Source organism: Ambystoma mexicanum, chromosome 11 (genome assembly GCF_040938575.1).
Source record: "Ambystoma mexicanum isolate Mex_15411 chromosome 11, UKY_AmexF1_1, whole genome shotgun sequence".
Lineage (NCBI taxonomy): Eukaryota > Metazoa > Chordata > Amphibia > Caudata > Ambystomatidae > Ambystoma > Ambystoma mexicanum.
Window position 1 is genome coordinate 1,451,867,868 of NC_090934.1, and position 22,381 is coordinate 1,451,890,248.

Below are 22,381 nucleotides of genomic sequence, written 5' to 3' on the forward strand. Positions count from 1 at the left end.
TATGCATCTAAATAACAGGGCAGGCCCCACCTCAGGGGATGCCTCGGTCACTACAGTGCTCCTAGTTTGAGCCCACAAAAACCAGTTACCACTCCCCCTCGAGATAGCTGCGTTTTTTCTCTGGTCGCATTTCTATCAGCAATGGCTGGGATGCCGAGCAAACAGGCACTTTCCAGGGCAACTCCCAGAGTGAGGTAGAGATCAGTACATGATGCACCAGGCACATCTAGTATTTCACATTTATTTTCTGTACAAAAAGCGAACAACATTTGAAATGCAACCACTTTTGCTGAAAATTAATTTTCATTAAAAAACAATATATCAAGGATGGAGACTTAATTTAAGAAATATAAGTATTTTAATTAAGCACTCCTTTTTATAACTGTTTTAAATGTAGTTCTCAGAGACCACTTCGGTGCTAATTTGGCACATTATAAAAGCTTGATATTTGGTGATTAAGTGAAACACAATCCCCATTCAACAGAAAGTACTTTTGCAATTTCTCGTATTCGGTGAGCCAACCCCACACGTCGCAGACCCATTTAACAGAATGAGTCCTCTTTCGTCCAAGTCTAAAAAATAAATAGACGCGCAGTGAAAAATCATCCCGGTTTAAATAAGGAAAGCAGGACGGGCAATGTCTCTATGCAAGAGTCCCGCCTTTGGGGTCAATAGATAAAGGACATTGGGAGGTTAATATTAAGCATGGTAGATGCAAGGCTTTCTCACGCCCCTTCAACCACAAGAAGGAATAGGTGGTTGTGTTCCTGGCACATGCTTGATGGAGAGGGGTGGGTTGAGACGTGTGTCTCGGGTGCACTAGTGTCCACATCAGTACTTCCATGTGGCTTGTGTCTGCACATTCTTTCTTTGCCACGGCTTCAGTTTGTGATGCACCAAATACTGCTCTCCCAGCAGTCGCGAGTCTGTCCGGTTAAGTGTTCAAGCCACAGAGGACCATTTTGTGTCCGTAGACCATCAGTCGCACCACTCCAAAAACACAGGTGTAGCCTCCTGCTGGCATCCGCAGCATGATCTAATGGCAAAGGATCCGAATATAAATACAATATCAATAATTAAATAACATAAAAGGGTTTGTGTGGTCGCATTGCGATTCCTCAGTGGTCAAGTTAGTCTCAAATAAAGTCCACCAGACTCAAAGCGAGGTTGCCACTGCAGTTGCAAGATGAACAAGCTCCAGTCGCTTCTTTAGGATTTTAGGCTCTCCTCTACATTTCCTGGCATCCAGGTTCCTATCATCATACGTTGCCCATGGTAGGAAGGGGACGGGATGTCTGCAATGAACAGCAGGACACTTGATAGCTGTGATCACGCGCTGTTCTTCAGGATGCCGCCAAGTTGATCCTACTCCCGGACGGGACATTGACCACACATGGTCAATGGGTAGGCTTCACCAGGGGCAGGTACCACTGTAAGAAAAAGAATCAGACACAATATTATTCTCAAGCAGGTGCAGGAGACATACATCTTACACTGTTTCTGGGACATAGGGCATTCGTCGCAGGTGGTGATTTTTCTTTTTTTGGAGAAGGCGAGAGAACCCTGTGCGGGTCTTACACAGTTTTGATAATGCACAGTCAGGCTAATTTTGGATTGTCAGCAGTTGGATTCTACCAAGGACATTCCTTTTTAGTGTATTCCGTCTCCGCATTGACCAAGAGGCCCCCCACCCACCAAAGCCAAATCAAATATTGCTTCTCAAGTCCTCACTTGATCCCCTTCACCGTTACAGGACACAACCACTGGAAGCGGTGTACTGTCAATATCGTTCCACACATCGAGTTCTACCATACGAATTGGAAAGTAATGTCCAAACAGTACACGCAGCTGAACTACTCACGGAGCTGCTCCATCCAGAAAGAGGCGTCCAAATGTCACGTAGCCAGTAATGTCTGTAGGGAGACTGCACAATGTGGTGCAGATTGGTGAAATAGTGTGGAATTGTATAGAGAACATACGCAAAGCCACACACACATTTTCACTATTTCTAAAATCCGGGGAAAGGAGTAGGGTTTCCAAATGTCATGTAGCCATTAATGTCCGCAGGGTCCGAACAGGTGACTGTGCAACATTTGGTGCAGATTGGTGAAATAGTGTGGAATTGTATAGGGAGCATACATGAAGCCACACATAGAGAGAGAGAGAGAGATAAGAGCTATTTGGACACCACGAGGCTAAGGGCCTCATGTGGGACATATAAGATTGCTTCTGTCCCCCCCAACCCCAAATGAGTTCAGAGTAAATGTATGAATCGTGCATGTGGTCAAATGCAAGCGGAGCTGAGAAGATGCCACTATAACGTATGCAGTATGCCACGGGACAACACATGGACTATAAGACGATACCTCCTCAGTCATGCCAGCTTTCTGCCGGCCTTCGGTGTTGAACGGCGGCTTTAGGTAGCCTTTGAAGTATAATGGCACAAGCTCGTGGAAGGTGGACAGAGGATCCTGTGTAGAGATGTCAAAAGAAATAAGCTTGAATGCTCAGCAATGCTTGTGTACAAGTAGAACTCAAGAATTTGGGAAATGCAATTATTTCAACTTTTATATTTCCAACTGACATAGTAAATAATGATTCCATGCACAGGGATGTAAAATAGCAAACAATGAAAGGTTGAGGGTTCAAACCGATGACCTGAACATTTTACATATCCTGCCGCTCAGCTAATGTTAAGCTATTAAACTCGCATTTGAATAGTTCAAGCATTCCTCTTGAAGTTAAATGAACTGTAAATCTATTAAAAAGCTAGACCACTGATGCAGTGTTGGCGCTAGACGCTGCGGTCAGGCGGCAATGGGAATTTGATTCCGTCAGCTAAGAACCCCCATCTGCTGTACTTTCTCTGGACAGTACCGTGAACTGCCTGGGAAAGTAGACCATAGGAGTGGCACCTGCACACCAGCATCACTCTGTATTTACCCAGTGAAATAGTAACTGCGGAGGCCACCAGGGGGGGCTCATGATAGCAGCCTGAGCGGTCCACTCCTGGCAAAACGGGCCAAAAAGTGGCGTGTGCCACCACTTGGGACCCCCCTCAACCCTCTGGGAAGCTGACTTTTGGACCCCTCTGTTGGTGAGCATTAGAGGCACAGATACGGCGGGCAGAACACATAGCGGGAAAGCAAAAGTGCTTTCCCCGACACAGAGCTCCACAGCAGCTCTCACTGTGGGCCCGGCGTCCTGAAGGCCTAAAGTTACACCAGGGGCTGATTGGAGAGGGTGCACGACGCAGGGAGCTGGAAGGTGACAGTAGCAGCCTAGGGCCCCCACCCCACTGATGAGACGGTGATGTGGAGACTGGCATTGGGGTAAGGAAGACCAGTAGCTGGGGGCTCTGACCTTTCCCCCCGCACCCCAGAGCTGGCCTTGGGCGGTGAGGCGCTGGAGCATCACAAGGTGAGAGGAGGTGAGGAGTCACTATCTGAGCCCCGGTGGGCCACGGCGGGGTGCGCCCCCCCATCTGAGTTGGTGAGGTGAGAGGAGCCGGGAAGTTGCCTCCCCACCCTGTGTGGAGTTTGACTCAGAGAAGCAGTTGGTTGAGGCGAAACCCCCTCCATGAAATCTGGAGAGGAGCGCCCTTGAGGGCCTGATTGGAGGTGGAGGCCATGGGTCAGGAGCAGCGAGGAGAGGTGTGGGCCCCCTGGATGGGACCAGGGGCATGTGCCCGCCTCACCTGAAGTTTGTTTGTTTATTTATTTGATATAGCGCGCAAAACCCAGGAGGTAACAGGGCGCAAGTAAACACTGAGGAGGGACAGACAAGCCCCGGGGAGGGCATGAGGATTCCTGAGCACAGGGCGCTCGCCCAAACCAAAGGGCCCAGCTGAAGTTGGTCCCCAACGTGGGATAAGTGGGGCCTCCTTGTACGGGCTGGATTAAAAGTCCGGACTGGATTGGAAGTCCGGACGGGATTGGAAGTCCGGACGAAAGAGAGAAGTCAGCCATTGGACTTTGGGAGAGCCCCCGGACGGTGGCAAAACCCACACAGAGTCTCCGACCTACCTGGGAAGGTGTGGGCCCCAGGCCGTAGCCAGGGGCGTGTGCCCACCTACCGGAATGGTTGATGTGTCTAAAACATTGAGGACTGTAGGCAGACCACAGGTGCCATTCTTTTAGAGGAGTGGGGCGAGCTGCTCATGACACACAGTGGACTATTGGGGGGCCACAAGTGAGGAGGACAAGTTCTGCAGAAAAGCTAAGGAAGGCCATTACTGAGAGTGCAGTTGTGACTGGGGGGAGGGGGGGGGTACCCCCTGCCCTGAATCAAGGGGCACTGGAACGGTTTGAATACCCGCGGGACCGGAACACTACTAACGAAAGGAAGATGCAGGAGGGGACCCAGTGTCCACAAAGAGGGACATTGCCTCATTACTAGAGGAAATCTGAGGAATGAGGGCGGACATCAGTGGTAAAGTGGACAAGATTAAGTCCGTTTTTATGCAATGGACGAGAGGTTGCAAGCAGTGGAAAACCATCAGTCCTCCCTTGAAACACTAGAGACTCGGATAGATATCAGAATGGCAGAACTGAAGAGGAGGGAGGGGGAAATGACACTTGCAATGGATGATTTTGAGAACCGAGAAAGGAGGAACAACCTGCGATTCTTTGGGGTACCTGAGAATGAGGTTGAAACAGAGAGACCTCTGCAGGTTCGTCCATGAAACGGCGAAAGCATTGTTTGGAGATGACACCATCGACATGCCCAAAATTGATAGGGTGCACAGAGCAGGTAGAGCAGGCCGAGATCCTGTGTTGGCCCGCTTCCATAATTTCCCTGATAAACAGAAAATACTGGAAAGGTCGAGCAGGATGGCACCGTGGCTCTGGGCAACGCAAAAGTTGTGATTTTTCAAGACCTGTCCTCACGCTGGCGAAGAGACGTTTATGCGCACCCCTCACAAAATGGGTGAAGGACAAGGAAATACGATAACTATGGGGCTTCCCCTTTTCCATCTCCTTCAAGGTGGGATACGACTACAAACTGGTCACACAGGACGATATACACAGGGTCACCAAAGAGCTGATGGGGAAAGTGGAGTCCGCATCAGAAGGAGGGTCAAAGGGCCTCAAGCACAGCGCATACCAGGGCCGAAAAGATGCAAGGTGCCGGGCTCGAGGAAATTCAGGAAACTCTGCAAGCAGGAGACACTTGAGCTTTCGCTTGTGCATGTTACTGTGGGCCCAAAAAACAAGGCGGGTCCTGGAAGTCCCTCTGCCGGACATTAGTCCCGGTTACAAGGGCCTTACCCAGATTCTCTAGCTCACTAATTCCTCAAGGTGGTTGTGACTGGGTCTGGGTACCAGACAGGGATGTCTCCTCTCAATGCTACTTTTAGCTCTGTCCTTAGAGCCTCTGGCTCAGAGGTTGCGGAATGACCTCCGCGTGGAAGGTATTATCATGGGAGGAGTGGAATACAAGTTGGGCCGACACACCAATGATATTTTATTGCATTTTAGAAACCCAGCTTCCTCGGTCCCAGCGTCGGTGGGAATAGTAGAGCAGGCTTTTTTGCAGGCCGGGGTGTTTGCAGGCTTTAAAATCAACAATGGAAAGTCAATCCTCTTCCCATTAGACCCAGAGGGTGACTACGATAGGCAGAGCTTGGCCGCATTGGGGATGAAGATTGAGACAGATAAGCTGCGGTACCTGGGGATAAATGTCACAAGGGAAATGGGGGGGTCTATATGAGGCAAATTTCCCCCCTCTATTAGCAAGGTTACTCGACGACCTGGAAAGATGGGGCAGATTGACGATCTCATGGCTGGGGCGGGTGAATACCATAAAGATGAACTTCCTCCCCAGGATGCTCTATTTATTCCAGATGCTCCCAATTCACATCCTGGATTCATTATTTCGAGAAATTAAGGATCGGCTCCTTTGGTTCCTGTGGCAGGGGAAAAAAGCCAGGGTGGCATTGGAAATACCGGTTCTCCCAAAGGACGGGGGCAGGGGGTGTACGTTTCCCAGACATTTACCTTTATGTAACGGTTCCATGTCATTTCATCGCGGGATGTTTTTTCGCTGGGTTTTTTACAGCGAATTTTTTATCGAAACAACCCACCGAATTTTTTCACATTTATTTTTGTGGGGGTTGCACCCCCAACCCCGCATTCACTTTCAGTTTATATCTATTACCAAAAACCCACATCCCAAATAAATGTTTTAACCCCCCCCAAAAGAATTCGATGTGTTTATTTCGATAAAGATTTCACGGTAAAAAGCCCAGCGAAAAAACATCACGCAATGAAAGGACGATGTATATATGGTACAGCTCAGGATCCTTGTTCCGCATCTTAGGGAATGGCGGGGCTCCCAATAAGTGGAGTTGGATAACTTCTATCTTAGCCTGGGAACGGTGGGGAATGAATATGGGTGCCGAGGGGCCGCATCCCGAGAAGGATTAGAGAACATCCTATCCTGGGGGTCATCTGGAACATTTGGAAGAAGGGTCGGGGATGAGGGGCGTGACGACGTGGCTCTCATTAATGAGCCACCTATGGGTTCCAGGAGTGAGGGACCAGATCCCATACCTGGGCAGGTTCCAAACTTGGTTTGAGGCGGGGCAAACAAGGATTGGCCAGCTGTGGAAAGATGGACGGTTTATCTCGTTGGTAGAGCTAGGAGCAGCGCTGGAAATAGGGAAACTCTCTGTTTTCTCATACCTCCAACTAAAAGGGGTGCTTACGGCAGAATCCTGGAAGGATATGATACAAAGGGAGCTCATCCACCTGGAAAAGGTTTTGGACTTGGAAAGAGAAATGAGAGGCTTAATCTCATCTTTATACCTGGGGCTGTTGGACGTAAGCATGGATAGCACAGAGAAGTTTCACAGAAAATGGTAGGGTGACCTGGGAATGGAAGTGGACGATCACTTATGGGGCAAGATCTGTCGCAGAGCGTACAGGGTTCCATTGCCTGCCAATATAAGCTGCATGCGATTAAACTACTCCATAGGTGGCAATATGACCCAGTACAGCTCTCCACGATGTTCCCGGAAGCAAGTCTTCTCTGCTGGCATGAATGGGGGGGTAGAGGGGGAGGGCGGCTGTGCGTCGGTCCAAGTATACTGGGATGAGGTGCTTGGATGGGTTAGGGAATTGGAGGGTGTCCCTAGGGCAAAGACTCCGTTACAACTACCACAGTTTCTACTACTGGCGGGCAGGGCTTACCTGGCGATGCATTGGAAGAGGTTGTTGCTCCAGGGAAAGAAGGAATGGATAAATGTTGGGCAAAGTATATATGTGATGGAGAGGATTACAGCATCCATACATGGCAGAGGGGCAGGGGCTGAGATGGAATGGGGAGGGGGGGGGGGGGAATTCAGGAACAGATATATGACAACAGAGACCTGAGTTGGAGGAAGATGGCCAGGTTGAGGGGACGGTAAAAGCTTGAATGTTTACAAATGTGCAGGAGGTACGGTGGTCTATGCCGCAAGAAATCAAAGAGGTGCTGGATTGAAAAGGGGAATGATTTGGACAATCCAGAGCAGGATTTATGGAGTCAGGTGGTAGTGACAGCACAAGCAGGACAGGGGTCTATGTAGGGGGGAGTGTCTGTCGGGAGCCATCGTTATTTTGACATTGATATTGGGCATAATGTGCATTGTTTATTGAAAAACAACAAAGTTTAATTTGAGGAAAAAAAAAGAAAAGCAACTGCAGTGCTCCCAGAACAGATTATGATCCACAACTGGAATGGGGTGTGCATCAGATCGTGTTAATCATTAAATATCTAAAAGACATATCCAGTTTGATCTGGTTTTTTTGTACCTCTGAGTAAGGGAGTTTGAATCATTTCCAAAGTTATAATATCCTGGACCTCTGTACTGAGCTCACACCAACATCTTACAGGTTGTATTATAGTGTCTCTTGTGAGGAAGTTAGGGAAATCGGCCAAACTTCCCTAGGGGCAGCCACCACCTTTGGGTCTAAGGAGGCAAGTCCGCTACGCAACAGACTCCCTAGGGGACAGGGCAGCTGGGAGCTTATGGGGACAAGGACACCCCAAGTTAAGCGGCTAACACATCCTACTAGCATTCAGAATCCCAAACATTCATAGGTTATATAGTAACTGGACAGTATCAAAACATACAGGGCCCTTTAAAGGCTTGGTCTCTGACCCAAGGCTATTGGCTCCTTTACCTGAAGAATGGAACTAATTGTCTGCTCCCTCGTGTTACGACAAGGAAGCAGAGACAGAGCCAAAGAGAACCCGCCTCAGGGTGAGCAACATGTGCTAGCAGCTGAGAGAAGGCACGACTTCCTTCAGAGAGGGACCTTGGGGCAGGACCATGCCCTGATACTGGGGGGCGAGGGAGGTGAGGGGATCTCAAGCCTGCGGATCATTGCCGATCCCAGGTGGGCCGACAACCCGAGAGATTCAGAGTCATTAACACGAAAGGGGAAGAGTCATGCTGCAGCAGCACACCAGCGTCCAGCTATTCTGATACCAAAGTCCTGCCAAGCAAAGGTGGGTGGAGCCGATGCTGAAGAGCCGACCGTGAGGTACAAGGAAGCCACCTCCCCATTTGAGCCACGCATGGGGAGATAAGCCCTGCAGAGCTAGACCCTGGCAACATCCAACAAAGGGGTGAACTGCACCTGAGAACTAGCAGGCCTGGAGGGCCGAATAGCCCAAGAGGGGTGAAACTAGATAACAATGAACAGAGGGGTAATGCAAACTCAAAAAGCATAAACCCTGGAGTGCTGAACTGCAAAAAAGAGACAGCAGGCCTGAAGGGCCGAATATTCCAAAAGGGGTTGAACCAGAAGTTACCCTAGAGGGGAGTAAACCCCACCAAAAAGCTAGCTGGCCTGGAGGGCCGAATAGTCCTAAAGGGGCGAGACTATAAAATACAGAATGAAGAGGTGGAAGAAACCCAATAATAAAAGCCTAGGTGACTGGATAACCCACAAGCAGATTAAACGGAAATGATGCTACATAGGCGTGAACTGGACACAATATCCAGAAGGCCTGGAGGACCGCAAGTCCTATTGGGGGGCTGCAATGGAGAATTTCGTACAAACGGGTGAATCCAAATCCAGAACAATAAGGCCTGGAGAGCCAGACAGCTTACATCGAGCTGAGGAACTGGAGACAATACATTTTCATAGAGGGAGCAGAACTTTGTGAGGAACACAAACTGTATGAGTCTTTCTTTGGGCACCGAGCATCCCAAGAACTTTTTTCTGATCTTTGAACTATCAAACAGGCCCGAGCCTGAAGAGAAGGAGACTGCTAAGACATTATTGGGTGCGAGTCAGGGACGAGCCACCTAGCACCTAAATTAGTGAACGTAACTAACTTAGATAGAAGTTCTGTTATTTAGGTCATTAGTGGTAGGGAGAGGGTAGGGCAGATAAGGTTTTGGACAGAGGACTGAACAGTTGTAAGACATAATAAGCACTAATTTTATTATTTTCTTTACTTTTTCGCGTAGAGAACATCCTCATTACCATTGTTCCTAGGGATAGACTAGGTATTTCTTTTATTTAATAAAATTCCACATTACAACCCCTGGTCTGTAACCCATCTCTGGCTTGCCACACTATATATAAGGCACTCCATCATGAGTTTTCTTTCAACTAAAGACATCTTCCCTTGCAACTCCCAGAACCGATCCGCTCAAATGGCACATGCTGGGGAAAGATTTACCTACTTCATGGAGGAGCCTTGCATTCCCTGCAATAGGCAATCTGGGATAGAATTAGTCATATGTTTTCCTCAATTCCCTCCCAGGCAGCACTAAGTCTGATAGCTATTGTGACAGCACCATTTCACAGGGTAACTTCTGTCTGGGTAAACCACTTCCTAATTCAATAAGATGATCACTCTGTGTTGTGCAGTTTCATCTCAATGGACCCGCCTGGACTAGGATTACCATATCCCATTGCACGGTGCCTGGGTGGTCTAGGATTACCATATCCCATTGCACGGTGCCTGGGTGGTCTGAGAACACAACTTTCATTACGGGTTTGGTGGAGTTTCGGCTGTACCGCCACTTGGTCAGGTGGAATTAGTGATGGATTACAAGTGATGGTAGGCGGTGTCAGTCCCCATTTATGGAGTCCATAGGACCCCATGGGAAATTCGTAGGAGGTGGAGGAGGTGAAGGGGGAAATCCATAAGCAACCAGAAGTATAGAATCAGTTTCTTCCAGCTTTGGCCGTTTCGCTCTGCACATCCCTCCTTAGCATACCATTGAAAGTACCACTCAACTGGTTCATGGCTTGAAGTGGAGCTGTAGCAGTGCAAGGTGTCACACCACCGGTGTAGCAGACCGGTCTACCAAGTTCAGCCACTAAATTGTACCCCTGTTAATAGTGATCTTCTAAGGGGACCAAACACCTGAGATAAAATGGGCATCAGTAACGTTGTTTTGCTTAAGTTGAATGCAGAGCTGTCCTGCTGCAGACTTTGTGGCACAATCCAGCAGAACTAAACATACGGCTTAGCCTGGCCACAGGAATCCTTGGATTTCAAGGAATCTTACAGGACTAGATCGAGTTGTGATTTGTTTAGATTCGCATCTCCCTCCCTACTCCTGAGGCTCCTCATTATTTGCCATTTCCACTTTGAATTCTTCTGTATTTATCATTTTACCTGGCCAACAGCACAAAACTGGCCATTTTTTATACGCCTTACATGACAGTCTTGAAAACGAGAAGGCCATTAGGTGGGAGGGGGAAGCTTAACTGCAATAGATTTCGTTATCAACTACAACTTTCATGAAGCGTGGTTTTTAAACGTTATGCAATGGCAGTCGATCTTTTCCAAAGTAACGCTTTCTCTTGAAATCCTCCATTCTAAACATTTCTTAGAGTGGGACATAATCTCAGAGAATGCCGATTGTTTCAGAGTATCTATGTTGGAACCATCATTTTTTGACAAGAACTTAAAGAATCAAAGAAAAATAGTCAGAAAAAGAAATCTTTTTCTATTGACTATTAATCAAATCGGATTTGTATAGCTCCCATCCAGCCCGGAAAATGGATGGATTGCAGAGATAAAGAGGTTCAGGCTGCTTCTCTATGGTTTGCATCTGTAAAAAAAAGAAAATCTGATACATTCCTCTTTGCAGCAGTTGTTTTCTACTCATCTGAGCCAGGTCCCTTCTGACCAGGGCTTTAATGCAAAATGTCCCCTAGCTAGGTTCATGTTTTATAAAGTCCATACATAATGATAATGGGTTTAAAGATAACCCCCTTGCTCAGAGCTAACAGTATCTACTAGCTTATTCAAACGAGGCTCCTACTATGTCAAATGGTAAACTTTGAGCCTACCTGTTCTTTCCACCACGCCCAGAGGTAGATAAGATGAGCAGAGAGATGCCATGCAAATGGCAGTGGAGCGCAGTACAAAACCCAATGACACTGATCGGACTAGCATATTCCTCTCTTCATTGAGTGAGGGGCTCTGTGTTTTCCTTGGCGTTTCTCACAGACACAGTCTTTAGAGCAGATTCTCTTTTACATCCCACTACTGGTAATTGGCTGCCTTCAGAAGTAGGCGAGTAGGCAAACCTTGTTTAGCAACGCGCTGGAGAATGGTTGAGACCATGTTTGCAATTGTTGATTAAACGAAGTCTGCAACACTTTGCTTGTGTTATCATACAGAATGTATTCTTGTAATTTTGTTTATTTGCAATAGGACCAAAATGCTAGCACGAGTGTGCTAGGAGCATGTGAGAAAAGCCAACACGTGTTTCGACCGAAGTCTTTGTCAAGGCAGAGGGTGAGTGGTTGTCGATCATGGTGATCCGCATTACAGAGCTTCCGTCCGTCATCCGACAATCAGTGGCTATTCAGCCCATTACTAAGAACCGGTACTGCACCAGCCTACAGGCCCAAGATACCCACTCGCCCACTGCCTTGACAAAGACTTCGATCGAAACACTTGTTGGCTTTTCTCACATCCTCCTAGCACAGTTGTGCTACCATTTTGGTTCTATTGCAAACAAACAAAATTACAAGAATACTTTCTGTATGATAACACGAGCAAAGTGTTGCAGACTTCCTTTAATCAGAAATCGCAATCATGGTCTCAACCATTCTCCAGCGCCATTGCTAAACAAGGTTTGCCTACTCACCAAATCCGGTATACTATTGGGAACTTCGGAGTTTTGTTTCCCAAGCAAACCATGTGTCAGGCTGCAGGATATAACTGATCAACCGACCAAACAAATTGATCGTGCAGGGGACCGCGATTCCTCCAAACTCCAGATACTCATAACTCGTGCCTTCAGAAGTAGACATCCCTGTCAGCAGAATACAAAAATAGGTCTATTAGGAAGGCAATCATCAGTAATGAGGGACTGCCCTACCCGCTCTTCTTCGGCACAGATGTGGGTGAACCATTTCAGGCCGGCTGCCACGTGGGTGATTTCATCCGTATAGATTACCTCCAGGACTTTCACAGATTCCTCATCTCCTTGCGCAGCAAATCGATTCAACGTCTGAGCATGCACATCCAAACCCCTGAAGCAAAAGACAAAACCCCCCGAAGGTGATCAGCTTCCGAACAGCGGCAGAAAGCAACAATTCAGCCCTCCCTCCAAGCTGGGTGTTACTGCACTACATAACGGTGTAAATTGCACTTCACAAAAAGATAGGGGCACTCAACACTTTTCAAATAGTGCTCAATGTGTTCCCCAGACCCCGTGTCAGCAACTAAACAATCCAGTTGCGCGATGAAGAACAAGCTCGGTTAACAGAAGGCCGCTATTGATGTGGCTCACAACAACAAGATTTTCAATGGAATTTAAAAACATTTATGACTTCTTTGAACTCAACAAAATGTTCCTGAAACATCACGTGTTAGAGCTTTTCGTGTAGTCAATACTTGGGTTCTGGTTCGGTCTTTGCTTTTACAGGAAGACTAATGTCCTTTTTCCATCCCAAGCCGTTCAGAATTATGCTATTGATTTAATTTCATGGATGCTTTTTTTAACGAAAACACCTGAATGCTTTGAACATTTATCCCAGGGGCTTTGTAATTCTTTTTGTAATGGGTTTGTAATGAAGAGGTTTTCAAGGATCCAAGATCTCGCCCATCCCATTACTGGAATGCATCACCTCAAAACATCAGGAATCATTAACTAGAGGTAGATGTGCTTTGGGGAATTTACATGTTAAAAAAGTTAGGTGAGCATGGGACGTCATCCATCTCTTCCAAATGTAGAGTACCCAAGGGCACCTTGGTTTAGCGACACCGGATCATAATTTGATGGCCAGTGCTGTGGCCCAATCAGGTCTCCAGCTCTTGTCCTTACCTGGCCTCATGAACCATGTGAACAATGGCAAGGCGTGCAAGGAGACTGTGCGAAGTATCTGCAGCGGACTGCCACAAGCCTAGGGAAAGAGAACTAGTTACAGTGATGCACATTTTTATTATTGCAGCGATGAAACAGTCAACATAGTCGAGACATGTGTCCTAATACCAGAACATTAGGAAAACCTGGATAGAGGTGGGAAGGGACAGTCTCTCCCATCAAGCGAAGTCAGTAGTAGGTCTTAGCTTCTCTTGCTATGGATGCAGCTGGGAAGGAATCCAACCTACGTTGACTTTTATGAAAGGGACACAGGCTTACTTTATCCTACTTGGATTTGCAGGGTAGGGGCAGGACTAAGTCTCTGCTGGTATGAACGCAAATACCTGGCACATGGGAGCAATGCATGGGGCACAGTCTCTCCTACTAAGGTCAAAGGGGCCAGATGGTGGAGGGTAATCACTCTTGCAACTTGTGAAAGGCATAGTTGTGGCAGGGTCACACCCTCTAGTGCAGGACTAGAATAGGCAGGGGTTCAGAACCTCTGCTAAGCATGAACCCAACAGTAGGGAGCCTTTCAATATCTCCTGCCATGCACAGAAGAAAAAGGTGGGGGACAAATACTCGAATGTTGCTCTGCCCCAAGAGATGCACAGAGCATTATAAAATATAAAGATATTTTAAATCAATATTTAGTAATACATAGCTTAGTGATTACCCAATGTATCTTGAAACATTTAAACGAGTGAAACAGAAATGAAATCATGGGGCGAGAACGTTTTAATTTATAAAATTTGGAATGAGCAACAGCAATGCACATATACTTGCACAGCAATGTAGATTTGAATTTGCACAGTCATTGATTGACTCATCAGTGTATGGTCTAAGTCTAAGCAGTGTACGTTTTGTATACTGTTCAATACAGTTATAATGTTGTCAGTGTATGTATACATTGTTATAAACCTAAGGAAATCACTTTGAAACAAAAACATTTAAATTATGCTTTCTGTGTTTGACGTTATATGGACATTTATTAATGTAAAACATGTCCAAAGGATTCGAACTTTAAATTATTTTGTTTCCACATCTGTGAGAGCAATTAATTTGAAATACCTACCGTTGTGTACAGGGAGCAAGCCAAAATCACTGTCGAGATCCGTCAGACGTTTCTGAAGCATCTTGTAATGCTGAAAGAGGAATACATAGTGAAATCATAGTTTTCAAACTTCAACAAACAGCAGTGCTTCAATTAACAAAGTGTCATTTGCGTAATGTGGTAACAATCGGGCATCCTCCATTAAGAAAAACAGTTTACTTTCTCCAACAATTCAAACTGTTTATGAAGCACAGCTACGGCATGGGACACTTTACTTCTTTAATCTAAATCATGACACTGTTCAGTTCTACCGTTCAATTGGTGCAGTCCAAATCTCAACAGCAATGCATTCTGGGCTTGGGCAATTCCTTCCCCTGAGTCGATGTAATTCACCTTTCAGTTCCACCCTCAAGAATGACAACCTGGGTGATAGCTAGAATGATAGTTCAAAGCTGGCAGGAAGACATTTTCCCTAAATGCATGGGATTGACTCTCCTCTTCTAGTATAGAGTTGTCTCAGAAGGATGGCTCAGGGTCAACGTGCTCGCCTTGGAAGACGACGCAGAGCATCACAGGTTCGATCCACGGGTCCGCGCTTAGAAACCGCTGGGTATTAAGCTGGTTTTAAATACCCTATCATATCATAGTAGGCCCCTCGTTGGCTCATGATTAAAACAAAGGATCCACGACATAGCACTCTGCTTGGTTCACAACCTGCCAGCAAACACTGGCCTCAACTCAAGCATCAGCACACACTCCCTCAAAAAGAACCTCAGGTCTATGCAAGGGTGTCGAAGGAGGAGACCGACACACGTGGCATTCTTTTGGCTGGAGGTTTTCATTGGTAAGAAAAATAAAAATAAAGAGAAACACTCCTTACGTTTCCTTTCTTCTAAGACAGGTTTCCCTGCTTCAACCAAAAACTCTAAGGAGTCTGTCAGGATGTCCAGGAAAATAAAAAAGCCCACCAGCCTGCGTCAGAAAACTATTTCCTTCACTTACACTTAATAACTAAACTAAAGGATCAGGGAGTCTTCCTAGTGCAGATGAATGGCCTCCTTCTGGAGAGCGGATTCTGGTTCCAGTAAAACAAGGGACTGTTCCCCAAGGGATTGGCTCCATTCCCCAGGTCACAATCCCTTTCCAAAGGGAAAGGTCGCTGGTGCTTCCTCCCCCAACGGGAGTTTTGACACTGGTTTTCTTGTCTTGGGGAATTGCCCCAGATCTTTCTTCCAGTGGTTTCCATATTCCACCCCTCCCTAGGTAGGAAGTGGCACTCTCAACTGCAAGGGTTTCTGGTTTTCTTTGTTGTTCTATACTGGATTTTGTCCTGGTGGAATGATGCGGAGGTTGGAACCTCTGAGTTTTCAAAATATACGATTTTCAGGGGGAAGGAAACTTTCCAGGATATTAGGGAACCGGGGAGGGAGATCTTTTACCCCATGTTCCAAGAGGGGGTTTCCTTGCATCAACCAAAACCACTAAAGACGCTGCCAGGATGTCAAAGAAAATAACAAGTCCACCGTCCTGTGTCAGAAACCTATTTCCTTCCTTTACACGGAGAACTGAACTAAAGGATTGGCGAGTCTTCTCAGAGAAGAAGAATGACTCCCTTCTGGAGAGATGACTCTGGTTCCAGTAAAACAAGGGATTGTTCCCCAAGGGAATGACTTCCTTCCCCAGGTCACAATCCTTTTCCAACTTGAAAACAAAGTTCCAAGTAAAAAGTCTTAAAGAGGACTACAAGATTTTGGTTCAAATCAAAGTTCCAAAACAGCATTCCTTATTGACTTTGATTACTGATGTTAATGTTGGATCCCTGAAGGTTTTCTTCTCTCTCCAGGATTCTGCTTCTATCCCAGGGGTAGAACTATTCCCCTGGATCTTGTTCAGGCTTCCTTCTGTGTGGTGCCTATTGCACAACACCAGTTGTGATGTCTTTTCACCACCAGGGTGTATGCCCTTCACCCCCTGGTTCTTTGCAGGCTTCTCACAATGCCATTGGAAATTCCGTTTCCCCTGGCTTTTCTCTAGCTTCTCGCAACACCAGGGGGAATGACCCCCTTCCTCTTGTCCTTCTCAGGTTTCTCGCAATGCCAGAGTAAATGACTTACTTTTCCCTGGCTTTTCGCAACACCAGGGGAAATGACCCTCTTCCTCTGGTACTTCTCAGGTTTCTCACAATGCCAGAGGAAATTACTTCCTTTTCCCGGCTTTTCTCGGACGTCTTCCAACACCAGGGGGAATGACTCCTTTCCCCTGGTCTTTCTCAGGTTTCTCACAATGCCAGAGTAAATGACTTCCTTTTCCCTGGCTTTTCTCTGGCTTCTCGCAACACCAGGGGGAATGACCTCCTTCCTCTGGTACTTCTCCGGTTGCTCACAATGCCAGAGTAAATGACTTCCTTTTCCCTGGCTTTTCTCTGGCTTCTCGCAACACCAGGGGGAATGACCCCCTTCCTCTGGTCCTCTTAGGTTTCTCACAATGCCAGAGGAAATGACTTCCTTTTTCCCGGCTTTTCTCCGGTGTCTTCCAACACCAGGGGGAATTACTCCCTTCCCCTGGTCTTTCTCAGGCTTCTCTGCAGATCGTATAGCAGACTTGGTTCACTAACCTGCCAGGTACTGCTATTGTTCATGCAACTGTTTTTCCTTTTCTGTATTTGGGGGTCCCAAGCCCTTACTTCAGGTGCAATTATTAGTTCACAGTCCCTTTCCCAGGCTTTCTTCTCAGTCCAACTGTTATACTTTCTCTTCTCTACTTGGGGGCCCCAGACACTTACTTCATAACTATTTGTTCAGTCTCTTTCCCAGGGTTTATTCTCAGCCCAATTCTCTAGGGTACTTTCATCCTTCCTTATATGGCCTCAGGCCTTTCTTCTGTCCCCACCAGCGAGCCCTGGCAAGTCCCTACCTTCAGGAAGCTTCTGTTCAGGCTCTGTCCGGTCCTGGGTACTCTCTCTTCCAACCCACGCTCTCCGTGTAGTCTGCTCCACCTAGTGTCTCCAGAGCTTCTTTTCCCCGGTGCTCTGCTTTCCCGACATGGACTGCATGGTCCAGTCTCTTCTGTCGGTACCGGCAGCCTGCTTCCAGTTGGGGGAAGGGTCCTTCCTTTTCGGAGGCTTCAGTTTCATGCATCATGGTTCTCCGGGTTTCCCTCTGCCACACCATGGACCTGCTTGCGGCTCCTCATGGGTGTGCTGAACGCCATCTTCAATCTTTCTTCCCTTTTTATGTTCCAGTTCCCCACAGATTGTCCGTATTGATTAGAATGCTAGTTTTGGTTCTGTGGAGCGTTCTTCTTTGCTCTGCGCCTCTTCTTCATCTTGATACTGATGTTAGCATTCTCAACTGGGTTACTTGGGTTCTTCTTCGCCCCAGTCTTCCTACATGACTCATATAGGTAGTCCCTATTCTTCCTCGATTTAAGGGAGGTTGGAGTATATACCTTACATAAGTACATGGAAGTATGGGGATTTATGGTACCATGCACAGGGCAACAGGATGGGGGGAGATTGTGGTATAGCTGAAGTATACCGCGCTCTCCCCGAATAGTCATCCCTAGTCCCAGAGGGGGTATCCCTACCCATAATAACCACCCGCTGAGGAGCACCCCCAGGGGGATCTATCGGGTCTCAGCTGCATCTCCCTGGCCTCCCTCTAGGAGAGAAGGGACGACATCCAGAGATTCGTCACATCTGCCTATCACAACTTGATGTCCACCCCCAAGTCCAAAAAGAACCACCATAGCGGGATCCCCCATTTGCTGCTTTGGAGACACTAATAGGATTCCTCTAGGTATCCGAACAGAACTGGTTTGATAGCGAATCAAAAGAAAACTCAAATCTTGCCTGCTCAGCCAGGCCTTCGGACAATAGCACGGCATTAACTTGATAGTGCTTTCCTTTCCTACAAGATGCATGGTCCATGACAATAACAAGGTTTGCTGTAACACTGGTGCTTTCTCCAGTGAAGTATCACAATATGGACTAGTATCCGGATCATCAATCCGCTGGCCTATGGATCTGATTAGCTGGTGGCCATTCAATATATGTTGTCATCGTAGCCATACCTTCGCATCATATCCCCGTTTGTTCGATGCACTTATTTCTCCGTTCCCTCACTTATGCAACGCCACCCTGGTAATTCTGTGAATGCTGTTAACTATATAATAATTTATTTGCTTTTATGAACTTTTACACAAATTATTTCATTTATCATTATTACATTTATCATACAAATGTACCAGCTCTAATCAATACATCATCATTAAGTAGCTTCATCTCCACTTCATCACAGCTTTACCATTTCACATCAATACATAAGTATCACTTGATCATTCAAACATTAACAATACTAAAATATCAATATTTAAAAACTCACCTAACTGCACTCTTACAATTTTAAAGTATACCATATGGTATCCGCCGTGGTGCATTTAGACTGGGGTATGCAATATATATTTTTGTTTTCTACTACCCAGGTTTGGCACTTATATCAATTATGGCAGTGTAACATTCCGCTGATAAGTTTTCCACTAGCCCAGCTATCTGAGCAGTGTTTTGGACTGGCACCATAGTCGATGCGATCTGCACCCTCTCGGTGTCCAAACAATAGCTCCAAAATGCATTGGTTTTAATTGTCCTATTGGCTCACGACATCACCCAATAGATGGTTTTAACTAACTCCCCCCATATGCTTCCATGTATCTCCTACCCCCACTTTCCAAGTGGTTTTCTGCAGATTTTGGAAAATCACAAAACTTCAAAATAAGGTACATAAACATGTAGTGGTAGGTTTATCCCTGGTGTCATTATTGCCAGCACAGCAGGCAGAGATTTGAGTAACAAAGATGTGTCCCTATATTAGTTTCCGAGGCAACAGGCCTCACCCGCTGTCTCTTCCTCGCAGATTTTTCAAGGTGAGCTCCTGTCTGCACAGACAACCTTGATGCTAGAGGCAGTTTTACTTCCACTGATGTCAACCAATGAAAATGTTCTTTTTGTGCTCTCAGCACAGAGATGAAACCAAGGCTAATTTAAAATAGATGCCACCACACATGCAGAACACACAATTTGTTGCCTAAATCAAGTGGATGTGTCAAAACTATTTGAATTTGAATCCAGTCAAAACTGAACTATTCTATGTAGTGCCTTGCTAACCACTTGGATAGCAGATGCGTTTCCAAAAGACACGGGAAAATGCTCACAACCATGTGAAAATGGTTCAAACCTTTGCTTTCTGTTTGTGAAGCTGATCGGTCTGCGTCACATCAAATTAGGGCAGTTGTCATAGCCCTCACTGATGCAAAACCAGGTCCACCATCAGAACAGAACCATTAGCTGCTCTCTTCACAGGAAGAGACGCTGATGCCCCTGATCAAAGAGGAAGATCACACCAACTACTCACAACTGCAAACCATAGCTCCCTGCAGGCCACCAACCCACTTTATCCCAGACTAAGATTTCCCACCCTCCGTTACCCCATGCCCATCACTCTCTCCGCTCACCTCAAATATTCCCAGAGCCATCTCCAACTCCCCCTCCCATCTACAACAATGTTTTCCTTTGGCCTGAATATTTTTGTTTCTCTAACAAGAAAGCAAGGACATCTTCACTGGAGAGAACAATTGTATGATCTTGGCCATCATCAAGACTTAGTTGTATAATTACTGCCAAGACAGGAGGAGTATAGGTGATGATCTTTCCTAGTCCCTGCACCTATTCAATCATACCAACCAAGATTTAAGATTCTCTTGCACATTTGCAGACAACATGCATCCTAAACCACAACAGTCCTATCATGATCTGGACTACATATCGGCCACTCTGCTAGAACACACAACTCCTGCTCAAAAGCAGGAAGAGCGGCCATAGCGGTCGACTTGGATTGACAACCCTTCGTGCAAACTAGATGCCTAACCTTGGCTTCTTACATACAATCAATCGCTCCATCCACACCAAGGGTCACGCCCTAAACTAAATCTTCACCTTGAATATTCCCATCACTAAAATCGAAACAATTCTGGACAAACAACCTCATCACTGGTAGACTGAAGACGTTTAGATTCCCAGCTGGAACCAACAAAGTTAAACCCAAAGGTCTCATGTAGACAATCCAGCAAATTATCATCTGCAAACATTTGCGACAGTTTCCAGTTCCTGAACCCAAAAGCAGAGACTGCACCAACTTTGGATAAACTCCTTTCATCTCAAGATTAGAAGGACCCTGGATATCTTGTTGCGCTCAACCAAAGAAGTATGCAAGGCAGGCATAAAGCAGTCAAATAAAATGTTACTACAAATTCCTGACAGACCCGAAAACACTGCAGGAAAATAGAAAGACCATTGTGCCGCTCAGAGAAACTCAGACAAAAAAGGACGACGTACAGGGTCCTTGCCAGAGTTTAGTGCACCAAAACAGGACGATGGAGGTCTTCAGAATGCAGAAGAAGCTTAGAGACCCAAAGCCCTGTTCCAGCATCCCCCCAAGCTTCCTCTGGAAATTGCAGCCTTCAACAACATGGTGTTCAGTATCAAACAAAATCATGTCTCTCCACTGCGACTAATACCCACCTTTCCATTCCCGTGACTACATCCTCAATTATCACCTCAGCCCCTTCACTGACAAAGCATGGATACAAACGGGCCACAAGCCTTAAAGCTTCCTCTGCTTTCAAGACCTTCCTGAACGCCTGGTGGGCCCCGGGTCCATGGGCAAATGCATCAAAACTTTGCCTCAACCATACACGATCCCCCCCAAGCTTCTGGTCTGCCCCCATGGCTTTTCAACACCTTTTGCAGCTCTGCTAGAATTCAATATCTCCTCCCAGTTGTATGAAAATGACTTAATTGCTACTCTGGCTAGGAAGCAAGAAATACAATCTCCTCAATGTGGCCTTATACCTTTCCCAGTTCCAAGGATAGACCCGATACATGTAGTAAATCGTACGAGAACAGACATTCCCATCTATAGCCAAAGGCCTCTGGCATTCACCTGGCCCTCAGTCTTAGGCACTCTAGCCCTGCCTCCCACCAACCTCCGCCAATGGAAGCAAACAAACTAGAGAACAATCCTAGACTAAGAGGCATCATTCAGCTTCAAGATAAAGTGGGGACGCTGACTTTCAACACTTCAAACACCGTCAAAGAAGCCCATCGAGGATTATTAATCCAAGGAAACAGCGGAAGAACATATAAAAAGCAAAGAATCCCATCAAGCCCGAACACAAGTAAGACATCCAATGGCTTTGCCAATGCAAGTCAACAATGTAAAATAATATACACCTTAGTACAAGGGATGCTTTATGTGTTCCATTTGAGCAGAACAACTGACATATGACTTGAGCACAGGTTTTGCATTGTAAACTTATGATGAACAGTCTGATGCCATCTGCTGGCACTAAAACATACTTAAATACTTATGTACCAAATGTGCTCGGTTAGATTTACTCGCACACCACATTCGCCGAGATGTATCCACTGGCTTTCAGTTTTTTAGGCAGAGACTGGCTGGCCCATTTGGAAAGGCCGGCTGAGCTGGGGCAGCTCCAGGCACATGTCAGGCTCTACACCAGCCCTACTGATCTTTGGATGCGATCATGTGACTAAGTTGGTGATTGTGATCTCTGGTGACTTGGGTTCTAATTCGGACTCCCTCCCACACTGTGTAACCCTGGGCAAATCACTTTACCTCACTGCTGCGATGAATCCAATGCAGTCATCACAGATTCCCCAGCGGTGACCGACCTCCTCTGATGTGGCCAGGGGACAGTCGCCGCTGCCTGATCCTGCACCTCAGGCGGTTTCATGAAGGAGGATCACATGGGAGGAGACAACTACCGGGAGGTGTCATGACCTCATTGGAGGAGTCACAGTGTTTCCCCCCCTTTCCCCATGAGGAAGACCCTCTCATCCCCGAATTCTTAGTGGCCTACTGTCATTCTAGTCAGGCCCCCACCTTTCACCCAAACACTCACAACTCACACATAAC

General features: G+C 46.6%; 1 protein-coding gene across 3 annotated transcripts in view; it reads right to left on the bottom strand.

Moving 5' to 3' along the window:
- Positions 1-225: 225 nt before the first annotated feature.
- The window catches only part of LOC138504543 (uncharacterized protein HI_0077-like), an 88,276-nt gene continuing 66,120 nt past the window's right edge, over positions 226-22,381 (bottom strand). For 2 of the 3 annotated variants that reach the window (XM_069625101.1, XM_069625102.1), the window contains 5 exons: positions 14,412-14,481; positions 13,298-13,376; positions 12,350-12,503; positions 2,367-2,471; positions 340-1,430 (listed from right to left, as the gene is read on the bottom strand). In XM_069625101.1, coding sequence (XP_069481202.1) covers positions 1,398-1,430; positions 2,367-2,471; positions 12,350-12,503; positions 13,298-13,376; positions 14,412-14,481 — 441 coding nt within the window. In that variant the 3' untranslated portion in view covers positions 340-1,397. Of the gene's footprint in view, positions 1,431-2,366; positions 2,472-12,349; positions 12,504-13,297; positions 13,377-14,411; positions 14,482-22,381 lie in introns of all 3 variants that reach the window. The other variant, XM_069625100.1, reaches the window with a different exon arrangement.